This window comes from Fundulus heteroclitus, chromosome 3 (genome assembly GCF_011125445.2).
Source record: "Fundulus heteroclitus isolate FHET01 chromosome 3, MU-UCD_Fhet_4.1, whole genome shotgun sequence".
NCBI lineage: Eukaryota > Metazoa > Chordata > Actinopteri > Cyprinodontiformes > Fundulidae > Fundulus > Fundulus heteroclitus.
The window spans coordinates 9,216,286-9,234,858 of NC_046363.1; the positions used below are offsets into that span (position 1 = coordinate 9,216,286).

Genomic DNA, 18,573 nt, shown 5'->3' on the forward strand with positions numbered 1-18,573 from the left:
GGCGTGGCTAGTGAAATTAAACACAGCTGTGCAAAAAGTATGATAAATCATAGTTGATTTGTTACTTTTTAATATAAGATCGGGCTGCTTTGGACGGGTTGTTCTCCCTACTAAATAAGATAATCTTTTCAAAACAGCTTTTTGTATTTGCTCAGGTCAGGGTTAGGGTTACTTAATGTTTAGGCCTGACAAAATAACAAGAAAAAAAAGAAATCTGTAAGGAGCAAATACTTTTTCACTGTGCTGTAGATCCACGCGTATAAGCAGTTTCTACAGTTCTCCAAACAGCAGCCTCCACGCACAGATGTGGGGTGTCAAGACTATTTGTGTTATACATTCCCCACATTTCTGCCTGTTCCTGATGAAAAGGACCCCTCTCGTTGCCAGTTTTGGTTAACTTTGCACTAATATATATTAGGGCCGCGTTTCAAATAAACACGACACTCTTTTTTTCCCCCTCTCCCTCTTTCCTGAGTGTGCGTGGAGGGACAATAAGGGAGCTGTGATGAAGAACTTTATAGGAACGTTCGACTTAAGAGTGAGGGATTGAAGCCGGTAAACAAAGCATTCCTTTCCCTTTCATCACCATTTAACTGTTCCCTTAACACTCAGCCTCACCTCCAGGCCAGTGCCCAGCAGAGCGGGGAGCTTGTCAAATAAAAATAAATCTTAAAGTAAAGGTTTATTCCACACGTTTACCGCTTGCTTGGAAATCTGCTCAAGTGCCGTTGTAGCATTACTAATAATAAAGATTCGGTTGAGAAACCATCATTCTTCTGACTCTAAAAAGGAATCTGTTGGAAGGTGGGGGGGCTCCTTGGATGGATGGACCGTGCTCAGGTTAATGGTTGTTGTGTCAGTCATTTGAAATAACCACTAAAGAGTGCACTTAGCATCCTCCGTTCCACCCCCCCCCCCCCCCCCCCCCCTAACAAACACGTGAGTAGTGACATGATACTGTACAAGAGTCTGGACAGCATATAACATATCAAAGCAATTTCCTAATTGCTTCCAGGCCAAGGTCGCTGCTTTTATGGGAGCTTTTTCCCCTCCAGTTTTGTGTTGTTTTCATCTGCAGATTGGGAAGCATTAAAGTGTTAAGTAAACTTGACCCAGCCGGGGTGCATTCATCGGGAGATAGTCAGGGTTCCTACATTCGGTGCTGTATCAGTGACAGTCAGGCGGTGAATTTCCTCCTTGTGCGATGGACACCATATGTTGATGCGGTTTCTGTGGCCGCAGTCCCTGAAACTTTCAGGCACTGCGTAATTACATTTGTTGGCTCTGATGAGAGCATGTTTGCTAAAGGGTGACAACAGAATGAGTCTGAGCTGGGGGCAAAGGTGGATGTCAAGATGGATCTCACATCTTGCTGATTGATCTCTAGTGTATAAGAAATGATTGGATAATGGAAGGTTAGGAATCACTCTCAAAAGTATTCCTAACCCTTTTAACTTTGTCACATTTTGTCACATTGCATGATAACAAACTTTAATGTATTTGATTAGAATTTGAAGGAAAATGGCCCTTTATCTTCAATCCTTCTGACAAATCTAAATCTGAAAAGTGCAACATGCACATTTATGCAGCTCTCTTTACTCTGATACCTCTAGTGCAACCAAATGTGTTCAGAAATTGAGAATATGAAGAATATGTTGGAGGACATTAGCAAACAAAAGGCATCCTGAAGACTAGGTAATGTAGCTAACAGGTCAGGGAGAAAGTTGTGGAGAGGGTTAAAGCAGGGTTAGTGTATAGAAAATATTTCCAACATTAAAACTTTCTCAGAGTAGCATTCAAACTATCATCTAAAAAATAGAAATAGTATGGGACACCTGCATACCTACCACAATTAAGGGCATCCACCTAAACTGACAGGGGATGGGAAAGGAACTAATTTAACAAAGAAACTTGAGGTCTTGTGGCTGATGATAACTCTGAAAGAGCTGAAGAGAAGTATCAGACTTGAACTTTACAAATCTCGCCTTTGAGAAAAAGAAAGCCATTGTTGAAAAAAATCAATAATTAAAGCTAAAACACACCAAAGCATCTGACCTGCCTGTCCTGACATTCGGATCCGTACAGATTTTTCTCCTCACCTACTGGCTGCGCGGAAGCTCCGTCTACAGACCCCTAGACTCTCGAGATTGAGTATTCACGCGAGATTATGTTCCGCAAATTCTGGAGGTTCCACCAGCATAAACAAGCCGGGCAGTAAACGTAAAGCTGCCCGGCTTGTTGCTCAGAGAAGATCGCTGTTTCCCTTTCTTATCTGTTCGCTGTACTTGTGAGCTCCTATCATGGGTAAGTACACAGTTTAATGAAATGTTTTATTGGTTATTTATTGAGCTGTGTGCTTTCCGGGACAAACCTATGTGGGGACAAACTTGGCTGGAAAATGTGTACCGTTGACTTTGCGGTTTGTTGATTTATTTTGTATTTTCCCCAAAGTGGAGGTGCTTTAGTCTGCCAATGTTTCTCTCTTCCTGTCTGAATTATGAATTTCTCGTCAAATTGCTGCGTAGCTCTGACCTTGATAGAGCAGGGGTCTACCTTGTACAGAGCTACACAGTACAGCTGCAAAAAAAAATTGCAAGCCGGTCTGTTCGGCCCCATTCGCTTCAACCAGATCTAAGTGCTACGATGCGAATTTCCGTCGCATCGGTTCTGAGGGTTTGGTTTTCAGTTTGCTACCAGTCATGTAGTGGACACAAAAAAAACGTGTGTATGAAGGTGCTCATGTGGAACAAGAAGGTACAACCTCAAATAAACATTTTTAGCCTGTGTGGTGGAAAAATAACTCCACACACCGCCTGAAAACACCATCCCTACGATGATGCACGATGATGGCCACATCATGCTGTGGGGAGAGTTGTTCTTCAGCAGAGATTGGGAAGCTGGTCAATGTCGATCAAAAGATGGAGGGAGGTAAATACAGACGAATCCTGGAAGAAATCCTGTGAGAGCCTGCAGAAAACTTGAGACTGGAGCAGATGGTCACCTTACATAAGGACAAGGACCCTAAACACACCCAGAGCTGCACTGGATAGGGTTTAGATCTGAGCGTATTCTTCTGTTGGAATCATTGCTGGTTCTTGCATAAATGTAGTTCTGGGAAAACCCTTACTTCAGTGAGGCCTTAATAAATCAAAATGCAGTAAAGCATCTAAATTCTGAAACGTATTCCCATGTCATATACATAAAAGCAATGAAGTAAACGTGTTCAAGAGACTTGTACCCCTCAACATCGCCCAGGGAAGCTGCCCACACGGTCCACATAAGTCCCCAACAATACTTTGAATTGCCCTATGTCAGTACAATTCCAATTAAAAATCTGTGGCAAGACTTTTCAATTGTTGTTCATGGACATTCTCCGTCCAATTTAACAATATGGGCACAGTTTTAGTTTTTAAAGGTTGCAAAGCTGGTAGAGACGTATTCCAAACAACTTGCAGCTGCGATTGAGCTGAAAGGTCATTCTTCAGGGTACTGACTAAGGGGGTCTAAATACAGACGCTTGCCAAACTTTACAGCTTTATCGTTGGTAAAATATGTTGAAAAGCATATATAATTTTTCTTCCACGGTACAATTATTGCCGACTTTGTGTAGGTATTTCTCATAAAACCCCAATAAAACACGATGCAGTTTGTGGTCGCAACGTGACAAAATATGAACAAGTTCAAAGGGTATTTTTGAAAGAAACAGTAAAAAAATCCATTGGCAAAAATACATCCTCCATTCATCAGATGCACACAGAATTACGGAGGACATTTGGCAAATTTCCAAACTTTGTTCCAGCATCGAATGAATGAAATAAACACAAAAAGGCATAACTCACCAGAAATTCCAGACTTTGTTTGGAATTTTTATTTGTACAGTAATGGCGTGGAGTAGTATCCAGTAATATATGTATATAAATGATCTTATATATATATCATTGTAAAAGCTCTTTACACTTTAACTGAATGCACCTCAAACTCAGATCCTATATGCAATAATGAGGTAGATAGATATTAATAATGGTACTTTCCACCCTCTGCAAAAATATTGGAGACACCTTAAATTACTCTTTTTGACGTAAGAAATATATGATTATCATGGAACTCTGTACATCACAAATAATAAAAATAATTATAGAATAGAAATCTTTACGGATTTGAGTGCAGTTTTGTACATTTACAAAGAAATGCCGTTTGCGCATTTCTTCATTCGTAGCACTTTGCAAAGTTTTTATTTTTTATTTTTTGACTGTACAAATATTTACAGCACAGCGATAAAGAGAGGAAAAAAAATAATGAACAGCAGTGCATTCAAAGCTAATGTGCATTTATATCGTCTCGTTTGGCGAGTCTTTTACATTTCCTCGCTGCCCACTTGTCCGTGCATGGCGCAGGAAGTCGTGGAAGTGCATTGCGTAACTTTTGAGCTCAAAATCCGCCCCAGGTATGTGTGCTTTTCGAAGAAAATAAAAATCGGTTTTCGTGTGTAAGGGCCCAGGGGAGGCACGAGTCTTATCTGGGTTATCTTGCAAGGCCAAAAATAAAAAATCTCTTGAAGGCATCACCACCACCGCCAGCTTATCGCCTCACCTACAGATCCACGTTTTTGTGTTTGGTACATCAGACATTCACCATGTGTATTTAATGATTTTATTTTTGGTGAAAGCAGGTTCTGACCCAGGTCTGTAAATGGCCTTCATTGGATGGGCACACCCATAACCAGTCCAGCCTCTAAAGGCTGGCGGGTTTCCCTCTGGCTGTCCAAATCAGGTGCGTCCTCCCGGATAAGCAGGCTCCCCTCTGGCCTGCAGCCAGAGCGCGCACCACGTCGATTCGCTGCTTTGTGCCAAACGTTCTGGACACGTCCGATGCGTTTTAGGTCTTTGCATGGAGGGGGATAAATGTGCTGGACGCTTTTAGTGTTAATTAGAAGTCAGAATAAATAAAAGTGGGGGGTCCTCCTAGGAGCGCATCCCTTTTGGATTAAACGCCTCGGACCGTATGAGGAGGTGATCGTTTCAGTCCAGGAGCCACCGGGACTTGAGTTGGAACAAATCTGTCTTCTTCAGTCGTTCATTTCCACCTGCTAAACGAGTTGTGGCCGCTACCTGCAGCCGCACTGCTCCACCACCATCTCCTCGTACTGTTTGTACACCACGTTGTTGCCCGAGTCCGTAAACAGGATGCTGATGGGGCTGAGTTTAGTGGGCACGCAGCAGCTGGGCGGGGTGCTGTTGGGGTCCATGGAGTTCATGAGGGTCTGGATGATGGCGTGGTTGGTGGGCTCCAGGTGCGACCTGAGCGGGAAGTCGCACACGCCCTCGCAGTGGTAGGCCTCGTAGCCCAGCGGCGCGATGATCCAGTCGTCCCAGCCCAGCTCCTTGAAGTTCACGTGGAGAGCTTTTTTGCTGCACCTGTACTTGGACTTCTTACCGTGCCTCTTCCCGTGTCGGTTGCTCGGCGCCGTCCTCCTGCGCCGCCGCGGCTTCTCGCCTTTCCCCTCTTTCGTCGGCTTCTCCTCAGCCGACCTCCGCGACTTAATCTTCTCCTTCATCTCGTTGAACAGGTTCTCCCTCTTCTTGGAGCGGGTGTAAACCACCAGGATTGCCTTCTCCTGCTGGCCCCGGCCGCTCCTGTCCAGCCCCAGCCGCCTCAGGTCCACCTCTGCGTCAGATTTGCCGAGCGTGGCCCTGAGCTGGAAGCAGAGCTGGCTTCTCTGCTGGTGTTGCGCATGAAACGCGTCCCACACGTCCAAAACCTCCCAGCCGGCTTTGGTGGAATCCAATGGGTCCAGAGACCTGGAATCCAGCAGTGTGTCGGAGCGACACGGGTAGAGCTGGATGTGGACGGGTCCCGCCGACTGCGGGCCCCCCAAGGCTTTCCTAAATATCCTCAGTTCCGCTCCGACCAGCTCCTCTTTCTCTGAAAGGGTTGAGACATCAAACAGATACTTCTGTCTTCTCAGAGGAGAGTGCAAAAGATTGTCTGCAAGAAGAAAAGAAGAAAATAATTGCAGTCAGATTCACTTAGAGTGTACAGTGTTCAGAGAGAAAAGAGAGGAGGGGGCCCATAATCTCCCACAGAGGCCTTCTCTCTCTCTTTCTTGTTTTCAACTGTCCACCATGAGCCCGCCTCAAACAAACTGCAGCTGACAAGCGCTCTGTTGCAAGAAGAGAGACAAAACCCACGCGGATGGGCATTAGAGAAGTGTGATTAATGTTTCCCTTTATTTTCTAATTCACGTCCGCCCTTATCATAAACTTATTCTACAGTGCAGTAATTAAGATGCCTGTTAAACACCACAGCGCCGTTTTAACTTTTTCCTTTGCAGAAAAAAAAACCCCGATGCCCTGCAGAAATTACTTCTTGCGCATTGCGTAAAGTGCGCGTTTGTTTAATAGGAATAAATTCGGCAGGAATAAATTCGGCTGTTCCCGTCAGAAATGTTGGCAAATGCGAGTTTAAACAACAACATCGCCCCGCCGATACAGACTGGGTGATATTTTTTAAATTGCGTGCCATTTTTAAAAGAACCCACCGTGTTAGAAGGAGCATATCAGAAATTTTGTATATGCAAAACAAAATTTATAAATCAGAGTTTTGGAGAAGAAAATAATGTTTATTTTAATTTTACTCAGCCATATCAGTTTGTAAATGTTCACAATTATGTGTTGGCAACAGAGAGAAACTGTTTCTTCAGAGATTAATATTTTGCTCAAAACAACCGTTCTGAAGACAACGCTGGTTCTCATTCATAGTGTCCAGAAGAGAAGGTGCATAGGTTGCATTATAAACGACTTCAAGAACAAGTACTGTCACATATATACTGTAAAAATAAAAATAAATAAAAGGTTCTGTGCTGGAGCAAGAACTTCCGTGAGAAAAAAATGTGTTTAAACCAAATTAACCACCAAGCTGCACTATAAAAAAAGATTTGGAGAGTCTTAAATATTTGACTATAAAATTCTAAAAAGAATTGTTATCGAAATAATTTAGTTTGTAAATGTGACGCTCAATAAGGGTTAACTTCTCTTTTAATAACCGACCAGGTTAGGATTTAACTGCACAGTCAGCCTCTGTATTCTGTGCAGTCAGGAGATGGTGAGGCTAATGTGTTTATACGAGTTGTATTATGAAGAAAACACAAAGCTTGTCATTGAGAACATTTTTCGGTGCCGGAAAATGAAAGTTGTTCCGGCATTAACTGGTTCAGCCACGGATTTAAGTCTGATCTGCTAGCAAACTACACGGTAAAAAACAAAACATCAAAAAAACAAAAAACAAAAAACAAAAACAGGAACTTTAGATAGTATAAATAAGCATTACTATTATTTAATTGTTCTTCAAGCACACGGATTTTTTAATGGAATGTTCAATATTAAATCTTAACAACACTAACTTTACTGTTGGTAACCTTTTCCCCCTAAAGATTTCGATTCAAATCTCGTTAAACAACACTGAACACGTGTTTATTAGGTTGTAATAAGACTGAATATATGTATTTAGTAAACTGTTACTGTCTTAGCCACAAAGCTAATGGTAAAGTCAAACCTAGCCAGCTGCGCCTCTGATGCCTGAGGCAGTTGTTGACGATGTAATAGTTTTACAAAGTGTTGTTATTCTTTCAGGGACATTTCATGCCTGACTAACAAACAACTTCGATTTTCCTCCTCCTTTTGAATATGGGAGAGGAAGAAAAAGATCTGTTCTTAATAATTCTAACACAGTCACCTAGTGATTGGTGTCTTTTAGCTGTTTAACTTCCCAGAGCCCTTATATATGTTGATTCAAATTGAATCCAACAATCTTTTCAAAATGTGTTTTGAAAAGATTTCAAATTTTGAAATGAATTAATTTTGATTAAATTGCAACACATTACTTTATGAGGGATTTGGTTTCACAGGCTGATGCCCACCTCATTTAATCCCGTTCTTGAAACTTTTGGAATCTGAACAACAGCCAGAATAGCCGAAGGGGAAACATTCTTTCTACAAAGTTGTAGATGACTAAAAAATAAAAAAAAAAATAAAAAATGCAAGAAAGAGAGACACGAGGAAGGGGTTTTGTGTGGTCCTGTTAGGCGCAACCAACCAACCAAAGGCGACCAACTGCAGACTCAGCACAACAATGCACAATTATTACATTATTCTCCTCCCCAGAGGCCTGAACGCGTTTCATCAAGGCGAACCAATCAGGATGGGAGATAATAGAGAGAGAGAGAGAGAGAGAGAGAGAGAGAGAGAGAGAGAGAGAGAGAGAGAGAGAGAGAGAGAGAGAGAGATAGATAGAGAGAAAGAAAGAAAGAGAAAGAGAGAGAGAGAGTTTGGCCACACTTTTGAGGAAAGAAGAAAATCATTTTGTGAAATTATTCCATTGTTGTCATATTTCTGCCATCCCCCCTTCCCCGAATTTTGTATCATCAGTTTGACAAGAGACATCATGTAGTGAGAGAGCAAGAAACCTTTTTTGTTAGGTAAAAATATTTTTACAATTGGATGATTTCATGCATTTTTAAAATTCTATTTAATTAATCTTAATATTTTTTTTTAATTATAAATCTCATGTTATCTTTCATTTTATTTGAGAGCTGATTTAATTCAAAGGGACACAGTTCTACATCCCTGTTGCATCATTTGTTTAAGCACTTTTAAAGATTTTTTTTTTCTCTGTCTGTCAAATTCTCTCCGAGAAGTCCGCCGAGACAGACGGTAAAATCAGATTGAAACCTTGACTCTCCTTTTAGTGACTTTTTTTCGCGTCTGGTTCGCGTTACGTTGTCTTTTATAAACCCTCAAACGAATCGAATAGAAGTTTGCCAAATAATTAACAGTTCTCAGCTCCCATCCTCCCCATTCAAACACTTCCCCTCTTCCATTTCATCCATCCTGCCAACGTCAACATTCCGCTGAAAACGAATGTGCCAGCACGGAACCACTCAGTGTCTGAGTGAGTGAGCGATTGCGTTTGAGTTGAGTTGAGTTTTTTTTATTTCAAACGTTTGTTTATTTGTTTAGTCAAATGAAGCATCCTGCGCGCTTGATTAATGTTGTTGGTTAAATTTTAAGAGGTTCAAATTTTCTCTGACGTTTAGATAACATATGTAAAAGGTTTCCCCCACTTTTACACAGATATTTATTTATTTATTTATTTATTTATTTATTTATTTATTTATTTATTTATTTATTCATCTATCTATTTATCACCTATACAATTTTGAAACCAAACGCAGCGAAATAGTTCCCTGTAAAATCTGCTCTTGTGTGCGTAAATCATGCGCAAAAGACGCAGAAGTTCCTCCACAGGGCGTCCAAAATGTGTTCCAAAACGTGTCAGTGCTGCGATTAAAAAAAAAAAAAAAAAGAAGCTCAACTGAGGTTCATTCTGCAGGTTAGAATGTAGCGCTACACTTTGGGGACGCTGGCCGACAGCAAAACCAGAAGCAACCAAAGGCGCTTTAGCTGCAAGAACCTAGTTTCCGTAATTAAAGTGGTGCTCGCAAAGGGAGGTTCCGCAGTAAAACAAGAAGGGGGAAAAAAAATCCAAACCACTTCACAGAGGAGGAAGCGCTCTAATTTTCTCCTCTTCCCTCTCCCGTTTTTTTTTCTTTCTTTCTTCTTCTTTTTTTGGGGATTTGCCCACTGTGGCCGAGCTGGGTCATTACGGGAGAATAGACAGTGTTTGATATGTTTTGACATGAACACTCAATTAGATCACCGAGTTCAAACACTGCAGTCAGCCGTTCGATGCCAAGCGGCCCTCAGAAGGGTCCAGCTCGGGGTCACAGCCACTGACACATCACATCAGAATCACAAGAGAGAGTCTGACGTGTCCCCCTCCAATCAAACCAGGTCCTGCTGCAAGAAACCAAAACCTCCATCAGATCTTTTACGTTCAAATCACGCTTAAAACCCATTCGAACCGCTAATGGGGGCAATGTGCACCCATATGAATTTACTTCCACCCTACCCCCACGTTTATTTTATTTATTTAACTTTCGTTAGTGTGCTGCTTTTAAACTTATCGCTCACTCGTGTCCCCCAACCTCCCCGTATGTAACAGCAGCCCAGCAGGACTCAATTTAAAATTCCTCCAACTTCTGGGTTTGGTGTGCGACCCCAAGGTTTTCAGTACTGGCGCCAATCTTGAAATCCTGTTTGAAGATTTTCTGGCTGCGCCCCTGCAGCAGTTTTTCAGAAATTGCATTAAAATTGAATACTCTGGATAAGCTAATAACTCCAAAGGAACCAAATAAAAAAAAAAAAAATGATTCTCACATGCGGCATTGATGTGTTAGGAGCAGTTTTTGCAGCTTGTAGTGCGCGCCCGTGTGTCGGAGTACGGGACACTTAAACCAAAGATTATTTTATTGTATTTTTTGCTCAAAGATTAACTCTTGTCCATTCTCTCTTCCTCTGTGTTTGTGTGTGCATGTGTGTTTGTGTGTGTCGGATGTGTTTGTGTTGATCGGACCGTGTTTTTTCCCCCTCACAGGCCAATCCTATCACTTGGTTACACATGTTTAACTGACCCAAACACCTGCTGCTCCCACCGACCCGCTCTACGCCCCCCGGCCCTCTTTGTCAGCACAAGCTGGCCTTATACTTGGCACCATAATGGCAACAGATTGGATGTTTTAATAAGTAATGGCTGTGGTGTGGGGTGGGGGTTGGACTGTTTGGAAGTCTGTTAAAGGAGGAACAGTGAAGGAAGCAACCACTGAGATATGGACATTTCAGCATATTTATGTGGAGGCTGAGGGCAATAAAATAAGCTGACAGTGAGTAACAGCGTTCGTTGTAAGACACCCCGTTATTAGATCGCTATTGCCTTAACTCAAGATTTATTTAACTCTCTGGTAAGTGGTTAAAACAAAAAAAAAAAAAAAAAAACATTACATTTTACCAGCAACATAAATAACTATGCAGCTTTTGCACATTGAGCCAAAAAGCATCTGGATTCCGCACGATTGCGCGCGTAAAAGTGTGTCCTTGCGCTACTCTTGTTTGCATTAGACCGTGCGTAAAATCAGATGGAACTAATATGTTGATTTAATACGTTGGTGTGGTTCTTTTAGTTTTGGCCCTTCTAGTACGTTCTAAGCGGATACTATCGGAGTGATCGAAACGAACCTGTTCCACCGACGACAAAACGTGTGACGGTTTAAGCAGATTTAGAGGTGGATTTAAATCGACAAGGGGGCAATAAATGACAAACGTCACCAATTTTTACAGGAACAGTACATCTAAAGCCTTCACACATTTAAATAACATGAAAAGGGATTTGATTCGAATTTGAGCGCGTAAAAAGTGCGTCCGTACGTTCTTTTTGCATCGTTTGGAGTGTGCGTAAAAGCGGACTGATCTGTTCGTTCTTGGCCCTAATCAGTTCTAAGGAGACATTATCACAGCAGAAGAGTACAGGACTGAGACCAAGACCAACCTGTTCCTTTGTCCACGAAACTCGTTATGGTGTTGGCAGATTTTGAGGAGCGGAAAAAGCTCGCGTTTAGTCCAAGTTTCTCCGCGGCCGAGTACGTCCTGTAAATGGAGAGCATGTATTCGTGCGGGACAACAGTCTCCTTTGAGACTTCTTCCTTGTGATGTCCCGCTGCAAGGTGCGAGGACGCGATGATGTCTTTGAAGAGCTTGGATGACCTTTGTCCGTACGGATGAGAGATCCTGGTTTCCCTGTTCCTCTTAGGCGCAGTGGGGGAGATGATAGCAGCAGACTGGAAACATGGTATATTCCAAAACAAAACAAGGAGCAGGCCCAAATATATCGCAGTGACTCGAGATGCGTCCATGGCTCGATGATGGTGATGAGCTCTTTTATAACCTTCCTTTCTGTTGGTGAAGCGCCGGAGCCGGGGAGATGGTGTGTGCGTCAGAGTCGGAGAGCTCCCACCTATGCGCTCTTCGGTCGCACCAGGAGAAATGCGTTTTTCTCGCTCTGAACTCCAAACAAGAGCGCAGACTGCTGGACCGAGAGAAACACGCCCCCATGGCGGCTCAATGCAGGGCTTCCTAAACAATTTTTATGTCACAGAGCTCCACGGAACCGCGGCTTCAGCCGGCGGACCGTCAGAAGAGACAGAAAGGAATCAGAAGCAGTCTTTTTCTTCGCAGTCAACAACTGAGGGATCTGCGCGTTCGCATAAAATAAATTATCTTTTTTAATTAACGCCAAAAAGAAAATAATTAACATTCCAGTTAGGATGAAAGCCAAACTTGTGCTCTTTCAGTGAGGCTGGTTTAAACTGAAAGCACATGTCTTATCAGCAGAGGCATGTCTGCGATCCTGTAGAACCCTAGAACTCTAGGTGCAAGTCCACGCAGAGTTCAAACTGATCACAAAGTCTGCGAATCACCAACCTGATCTGATCAGATATGATTTCACCCACAGATACAAACTGACGTTGATCATAAAGTGAAGACAGTTTTAAAGTGCTTTAGGTTATAAAGTTTCAGTTTATTAGCCAGTAAAGAAAGTACAAGCTTATTTGGAAACAAAACGTATCGTAAAAACAACAACAACAAAATCAGGTCACATCTCTGCAGGAACCTTGTTTTTCACACATTAAGAAAACAGACTCAGAGAAATGTCACTAACTCACCTGTATACAAAACAGTTTTCGGCCTGAAAGTAACTATGAGCTGTCTGCCTGATCGGTCCAGAGTCTTTGAAATGCATTAATCACACACGGAAAGACTCTAGTGACCTCTAGTGGCTGATATAATCTAATACAAGAATAACCCAGGTCTTTCAGAGCCTTCATGTGATATGAGAGCCACAAGGTTCTGAACCTGCCAAATGTACACTGCTGGGGAATAGGACACATCCCAAAGTTTTTGAAAGTTTAGCAACTCTATTACAGACAATCATTTTATAAGGATCAATCAGCATACAATGATATGGTTCAAATCATATCAACTAAATATTCTTGATCAAAGACATGCAGTCAAAGGCGACAAAGTCAAAATATAGTAAAATAGTTACATGTTTCCTGATAACAACCAATCCTATTTTCCTATTTCTTGGTGCCCGTAAATGGTATTTTTTGTGGTTGCAGTCATTATTTATTAATTAATTTATTTTACAACCAAACCATATTTCTTAAGAATAGAACGTGAGATGCTAAAACAGGTCTCCAAAATGTTAACATGTAATAATGGAAACTCCAGCAGGCTCTTATTAGTATTGATATGAAAGTGCTCGCTGGTACTATGCGGAAAAAAAAAACATGCCTGAAGGTTAAATATCTTGAGAGGAAAGATTTGCTCTCTAATAAAAACAGTAAGACTCGACTAAAGTTTGCCACAGAAAATGCAGGCAAAGACCAAAACACAGACAACCCTGGACACATATCTGCTCTCAAATGTGTTAATGTGGTAGAATACCTTCATAATAGTTTTTATACTGTGGCCTTTATTAGATTTAAGAAATGAAGGCAACACAGGACTCTGACAGCTGCAAATCACTAGGTAGAATGTATTTACAAAAAATGTTTGACCATATTTTCAGCTAAAATAAAATTTCCTTTTGTTCTATCCAAGACGACCAAGTAATTAAAAACAAAAGAAAATGACAGAAAAAGAAAATATACACATTGTTAGCAGCGGACCAAATGAATCTGGATGACTTTCAAATCAATTATACATTTTATTTCTTGATATCTGTGCAAAAACACAACAACTAATGCAATAAAAAGTATAGATAGAGTATTTATGGACACAAGCTCAAACTTAAATTTAAATAAGCAGGTATTTAAAGATTTTAGTTGTCAAACTAAAATTAAGCAATTAAACATGTGTGATCTTATCTGGATTATAGCAGCAGAGAACGTTCAAGAACCCATTTCAGTTTTTAAGTTTAAATTGTTTCTCTGGTCAGACAGTATTTTAATGCAAGATAATGCTAACACAAACCATCACACTGTAGTTAGAGGTGGGGTTGGCAGAATTGTGGTAATGATATATATCCTTTCTCAACAGGACCTGCAAAATCTTCTTAATTCAAGTGTAGTGTAGGTTGTTAAATGCCATTCATTTCTAGAGGAAAATCTTGATAACAGATTCATCATTCAGAATGAATGAGATGACACAGTATGCCAAAGCCTTATTCAAGGTATTTCAACATTTACATTGTCTGTCTCTTTTTCTTAAATTATAAGGTATCTATAACAACTTTGTTGTTGTTTCATCTGACCTGCGGCTGCTTGTCTTGGACACTTGGGTGAAGAGAGGGGCGGAGCTCTCCACCAACCACTACCTGGTGGTGAGCTGGCTCCGATGGTGGCGGAGGAAGCTGGTCAGACCTGGTAGGCCCAAACCTATTGTGAGGGTTTGCTGGGAACGTCTGGCAGAGTCCCCCATGAAACGGAGCTTTAACTCCCACCTCTGGGAGAGCTTTGAACACATCCTAAGGGAGGTGGGGGACATTGAGTCTGAGTGGAGGATGTTCTGTGCCTCTATTGTTGAGGCGGCTAGTCGGAGCTGTGGCCGCAAGTTTGTCGGTGCATGTTGCAACCCTCGAACACACTGGTGGACACCAGTGGTGAGGGAAGCTGTCAAGCTGAAGAAGGAGTCCTATCAGGCTTTATTGGCCTGTTGGACTGCAGAAGCAGCTGATATGTACTGGCAGTCAAAGTACTAGCAGTCAAAGCGGCGGGTGGCTTGGCTGGTCGCTGAGGCAAAAACTCGGGTGTGGGAAGAGGTTGGAGAGGCCATGGAGAAAGACTTCCGTACAGCTTTGAGGCGATTCTTGTCCACTATCCAGCGTCTCAGGAGGGGGAAGCAGTGCATTTACCAACACTGTTTATAGTGGGGGTGGTGTGCTGCTGACCTCGACTCGGGACGTTGTGTGTCGGTGAGCGGAATACTTCCTACCACTTTAACCCCACCAACATGTCTTCCATTGAGGAAGCAGAGCCTGGGGACTCCGGGTCAGGTTCTCCCATCTCTGGTGCCGAGGTCACTGAGGTGGTTAAAAAGCTCCTCGGTGGCAAGGCCCCGGGGGTGGATGAGATTCGCCCTGAGTACCTTAAGGCTCTGGATGTTGTGGGGCTGTGTTGGTTAACGCGGCTCTGCAACATTGCGTGGACATCGGCGGCAGTTCCCTTGGATTGGCAGACTGGGGTGATGGTCCCCCTATTTAAAAAGGGAAACCGGAGAGTGTGTTCCAACTACAGAGGAATCACACTCTAAGCCTCCCTGGTAAGGTCTATTCCGGGGTTCTTTAAAGGAGGGTCTGTCGGATAGTCGAATCTCAGATTCAGGAAGAGCAGTCCTGGCCGTGGAACACTGGATCAGCTCTACAATGGGGGTGATCCTGCTGGGGGTGTAGAGATCAGCTTTACACCCTCGGCAGGATCCTGGAGGGTGCATGGGAGTTCAATCTATATGTGCTTTGTGGATCTGGAGAAGACATTCGACCGTGTCCCTCAGGGATCCTGTGGGGGATACTCCAGGAGTACGGAGTACCAGGCCCTTTAATAAGGGCTGTCAGGTCTCTGTATGACTGGTGTCAGAGCTTGGTCCGCAATGCTGGCAGTAAGTCGGAATTGTTTCTGGTGAGAGTTGGACTCTGCCAATGTTGTCCTTTGTCACCAATTCTGTTCATAACTTTTATGGACAGAATTTCAAGGCGCAGTCAAGGTGTTGAGGCGATCCGTTTTGGTGGCCTTAGGATTGCGTCTCGGCTATTTGCTGATGAGATGGTTCTATAGGCTTCATCAAGGCGTGATCTTCAGCTCTCATTGGAGTGGTTCGCAGTCGAGTGTGAAGCGGCTGGGATGAGGATCAGTGCCTCCAAATCCGAGACCATGGTCTTGAGCCAGAAAATGTTAGAGTGCCTTCTCTGGCTAGGGGTGGATCTACTGCCCCTAGTGGAGGAGTTCAAGTATCTTGGGGTCTTGTTCACGAATGAGGGGAAGATGGAGCGGGAGATCGACAGGTGGATCGGTGCAGCGTCTGCTGTGAAGCGGGCGCTGTACCGGTCCGTTGTGGTGAAGAGAGAGCTGAGCCAAAAGGCAAAGCTCTCAATTTACCGGTCGATCGACAATACTACCCTCATCTATGGTCATGAGCTTTGGGTCGTGACCGAAAAAACGAGATCCCGGATACAAGCGGCCGAAATGAGTTTTCTCCGTAGTGTGTCTGGGCTCTCCCTTAGAGATAGGGTGAGGAGCTCAGTCATCCGGGGAGGACTCAGAGTAGAGCCGCTGCTCCTCCACGTCAAGAGAAGCCAGTTGAGGTGGCTTGGGCATCTGGTTAGGATGCCTCCCGGACGCCTCCCTGGTAAGGTGTTCCGGGCACGTCCCACTGTGAGGAGACCCAGAGGGAGACCCAGGACACGCTGGAGGGACTATGTTTCTCGGCTGGTCTGGGAACGCCTTGGGATTCCCCCGAAGGAGCTGGCCCAAGTGGCTGGGGAGAGGGACGTCTGGGCCTCCCTACTGAAGCCGCTACCCTCGCGACCCAACCCCAGATAAGCGGAAGAGGATGGATGGATGGATAAAGTATCTATGTTGTGCTTTTTTAAGCCTTCCAAAGTGAACTATGTGAATAATATTAGTTTGAATTCACATACAAATGAGAATCTGTCACGAACGAGAGACGGATGGACCCAGTATTCAGCCAGACAAGAAAAGTGCAAACAAAAAGGCTTTAATAAAGCTCAAAACGTTCAGTCAGGGAATATGCAGGCTCAGTGGTCAAATAACAGTTCCAAGTCGGTACACAGGCGGGCAGGAAAAAACAGGCAAGGATAACAGGATCAGGCTCAGGCTGGCACAGAGGTCAAAAATGCAAATTGGGTCAGGTCAACAGGCAAACAAACAAAACAGGGAATGCTGGACTAGACTCACCAAAAGACAAAAGACAATGATCTGTGGTTTGATTTTGTACTTTGTTTCCTGTTATCAGTTTCTTCTGGCCTGCTCTGATCACTTCTGTCACCAGCCCTTATTCAGTTCACTTGCCAGCATTCTTTTGTCTTCCTCTCACTCCCCTTCACCAGTTACCATCCAATCAGCTTCAGTTTAGTTCCAGCCATTTTGTCTCCCCTGATCAGCTCCACCCATTCTTGTAATTAGTTTCACTCTGTTCACCTGCTCACTCCCCTACTTATATCTGCCTCTGTCAGATATATGTCGGCCAGATCATTGTCTTTACAAGCGTTTGGTGAGTTTTGTCCAGCATCCATAATGTCTGTTAATATTACCCAATTGCCTTTTTGACATCTGAGCCATCCTGAACCTGTTTTGCCCTGCCCTGTCTGACTGCTCACTCGTTTTGCTGACCTGATTCTGCCCTTGGATTATCAGAGCTTGCCATATCCCTGTTTGTATTCCTGCCTGTTCTGGACTGCCATTTTGTGTACCGTTTTTGGACTGTCATTCCGACCACTGAGTTCTGCCTGCCCCTGTATTGTCTAGATCGCCTTAATTAAACCTGTTTTTTCATTCATCTCCTTGTCCGGCCTGAATACTTGGTCCTCTGTCTCTGAATTCGTGACAGAATGATCTGGCCTAACATGGACCCATCGGCCGACAAACAGTGGCGGTCTGATGTTGAGAAATCTTTTTCTCGATTGGAGTCAAGTTTGTGGGAGATTCTTGTTTTTCTTAGTAGCCCGGGGCCTCCTGAAGCCTGTAGGCCGGGGCCTCCTGAAGCCTGTAGGCCGGGGCCTCCTGAAGGCTGTAGGCCGGGGCCTCCTGAAGCCTGTAGCCAGGCCCCGTCTGAACCTGAAGCCTGTAGCCCGGGGCCTGCATCCCCTGGACTCTGTAGCCACGCGCCTCTTCTAGCTCGTAGTCCGGCACCAGGTTCTGCTCTCTCTCTCTCCAGGCGCCGGGTCCGGTTCCGCCGCCGGCCTCCGAGAGACCTTGCCTGAAAGTGAATCTGATAATTCATATTGTGCCTTTTATAATTAACTACAGTATTTTCTTATCAAGCGAGCTCTGCATAGGGCCCAATGTAATTCACCCAGCGCGATGGGAGACTTGTTTTGAGGAAACTATGGTTGTAGCTCACTGTCTGCCTTGCAGTGGTTACAGATAGGTGTCTGTTTTGTAGAAGAAATCATCCGCCTATGAGTTACTGATCTTGAAAAGCCGAATCTGAAACCACAGGAAAAACATTAATATCCCAAATGTACAGCGTTCTAACTCTTCCAGTCTATTAGCAGCTTCCCTTAAGAGGTCGGACACTGAACGGCTGCCTGCTGAGTTTGACATGCTTCATGTCGGGGAAAAGCCATGTAGATTTGACCGACGCAGTAAAACGCTAACCAACCAATGGGAAGAAGTTGAGCCCTTAAGACACAGCCCTCCTCATTTGCATAATGAGGCAGAAATGCATACAGAAATGTAAAAAGGACAGACAGAAATGTAAAAACGACAGGCAGAAATAAATAGCATCACAGAAATATATAGGGTAAAAAAATACAAAGGAAGAATAAAACAGACAAAAATATTATAACATGCACATAAATAAATACTTAAAAAATATAAGTAATTAATAAATAAAGTTGAAGATTATAACACACAATAAATAAATAAGGTAATTATTACAAAGG

The 18,573-nt window shown here is 43.4% G+C and overlaps 1 protein-coding gene across 1 annotated transcript; it reads right to left on the reverse strand.

Annotated features, from left to right (window-relative positions):
- Positions 1-3,835: 3,835 nt before the first annotated feature.
- On the reverse strand, positions 3,836-12,023 carry gdf6a (growth differentiation factor 6a). The gene is made up of 2 exons (XM_012872873.3): positions 11,440-12,023; positions 3,836-5,985 (listed from the first exon to the last, which is right to left on the reverse strand). The coding sequence occupies exons 1-2, from the start codon at positions 11,801-11,803 to the stop codon at positions 5,105-5,107; spliced, it is 1,245 nt and encodes a 414-aa protein (XP_012728327.2). The 5' UTR covers positions 11,804-12,023; the 3' UTR covers positions 3,836-5,104.
- Positions 12,024-18,573: the final 6,550 nt, after the last annotated feature.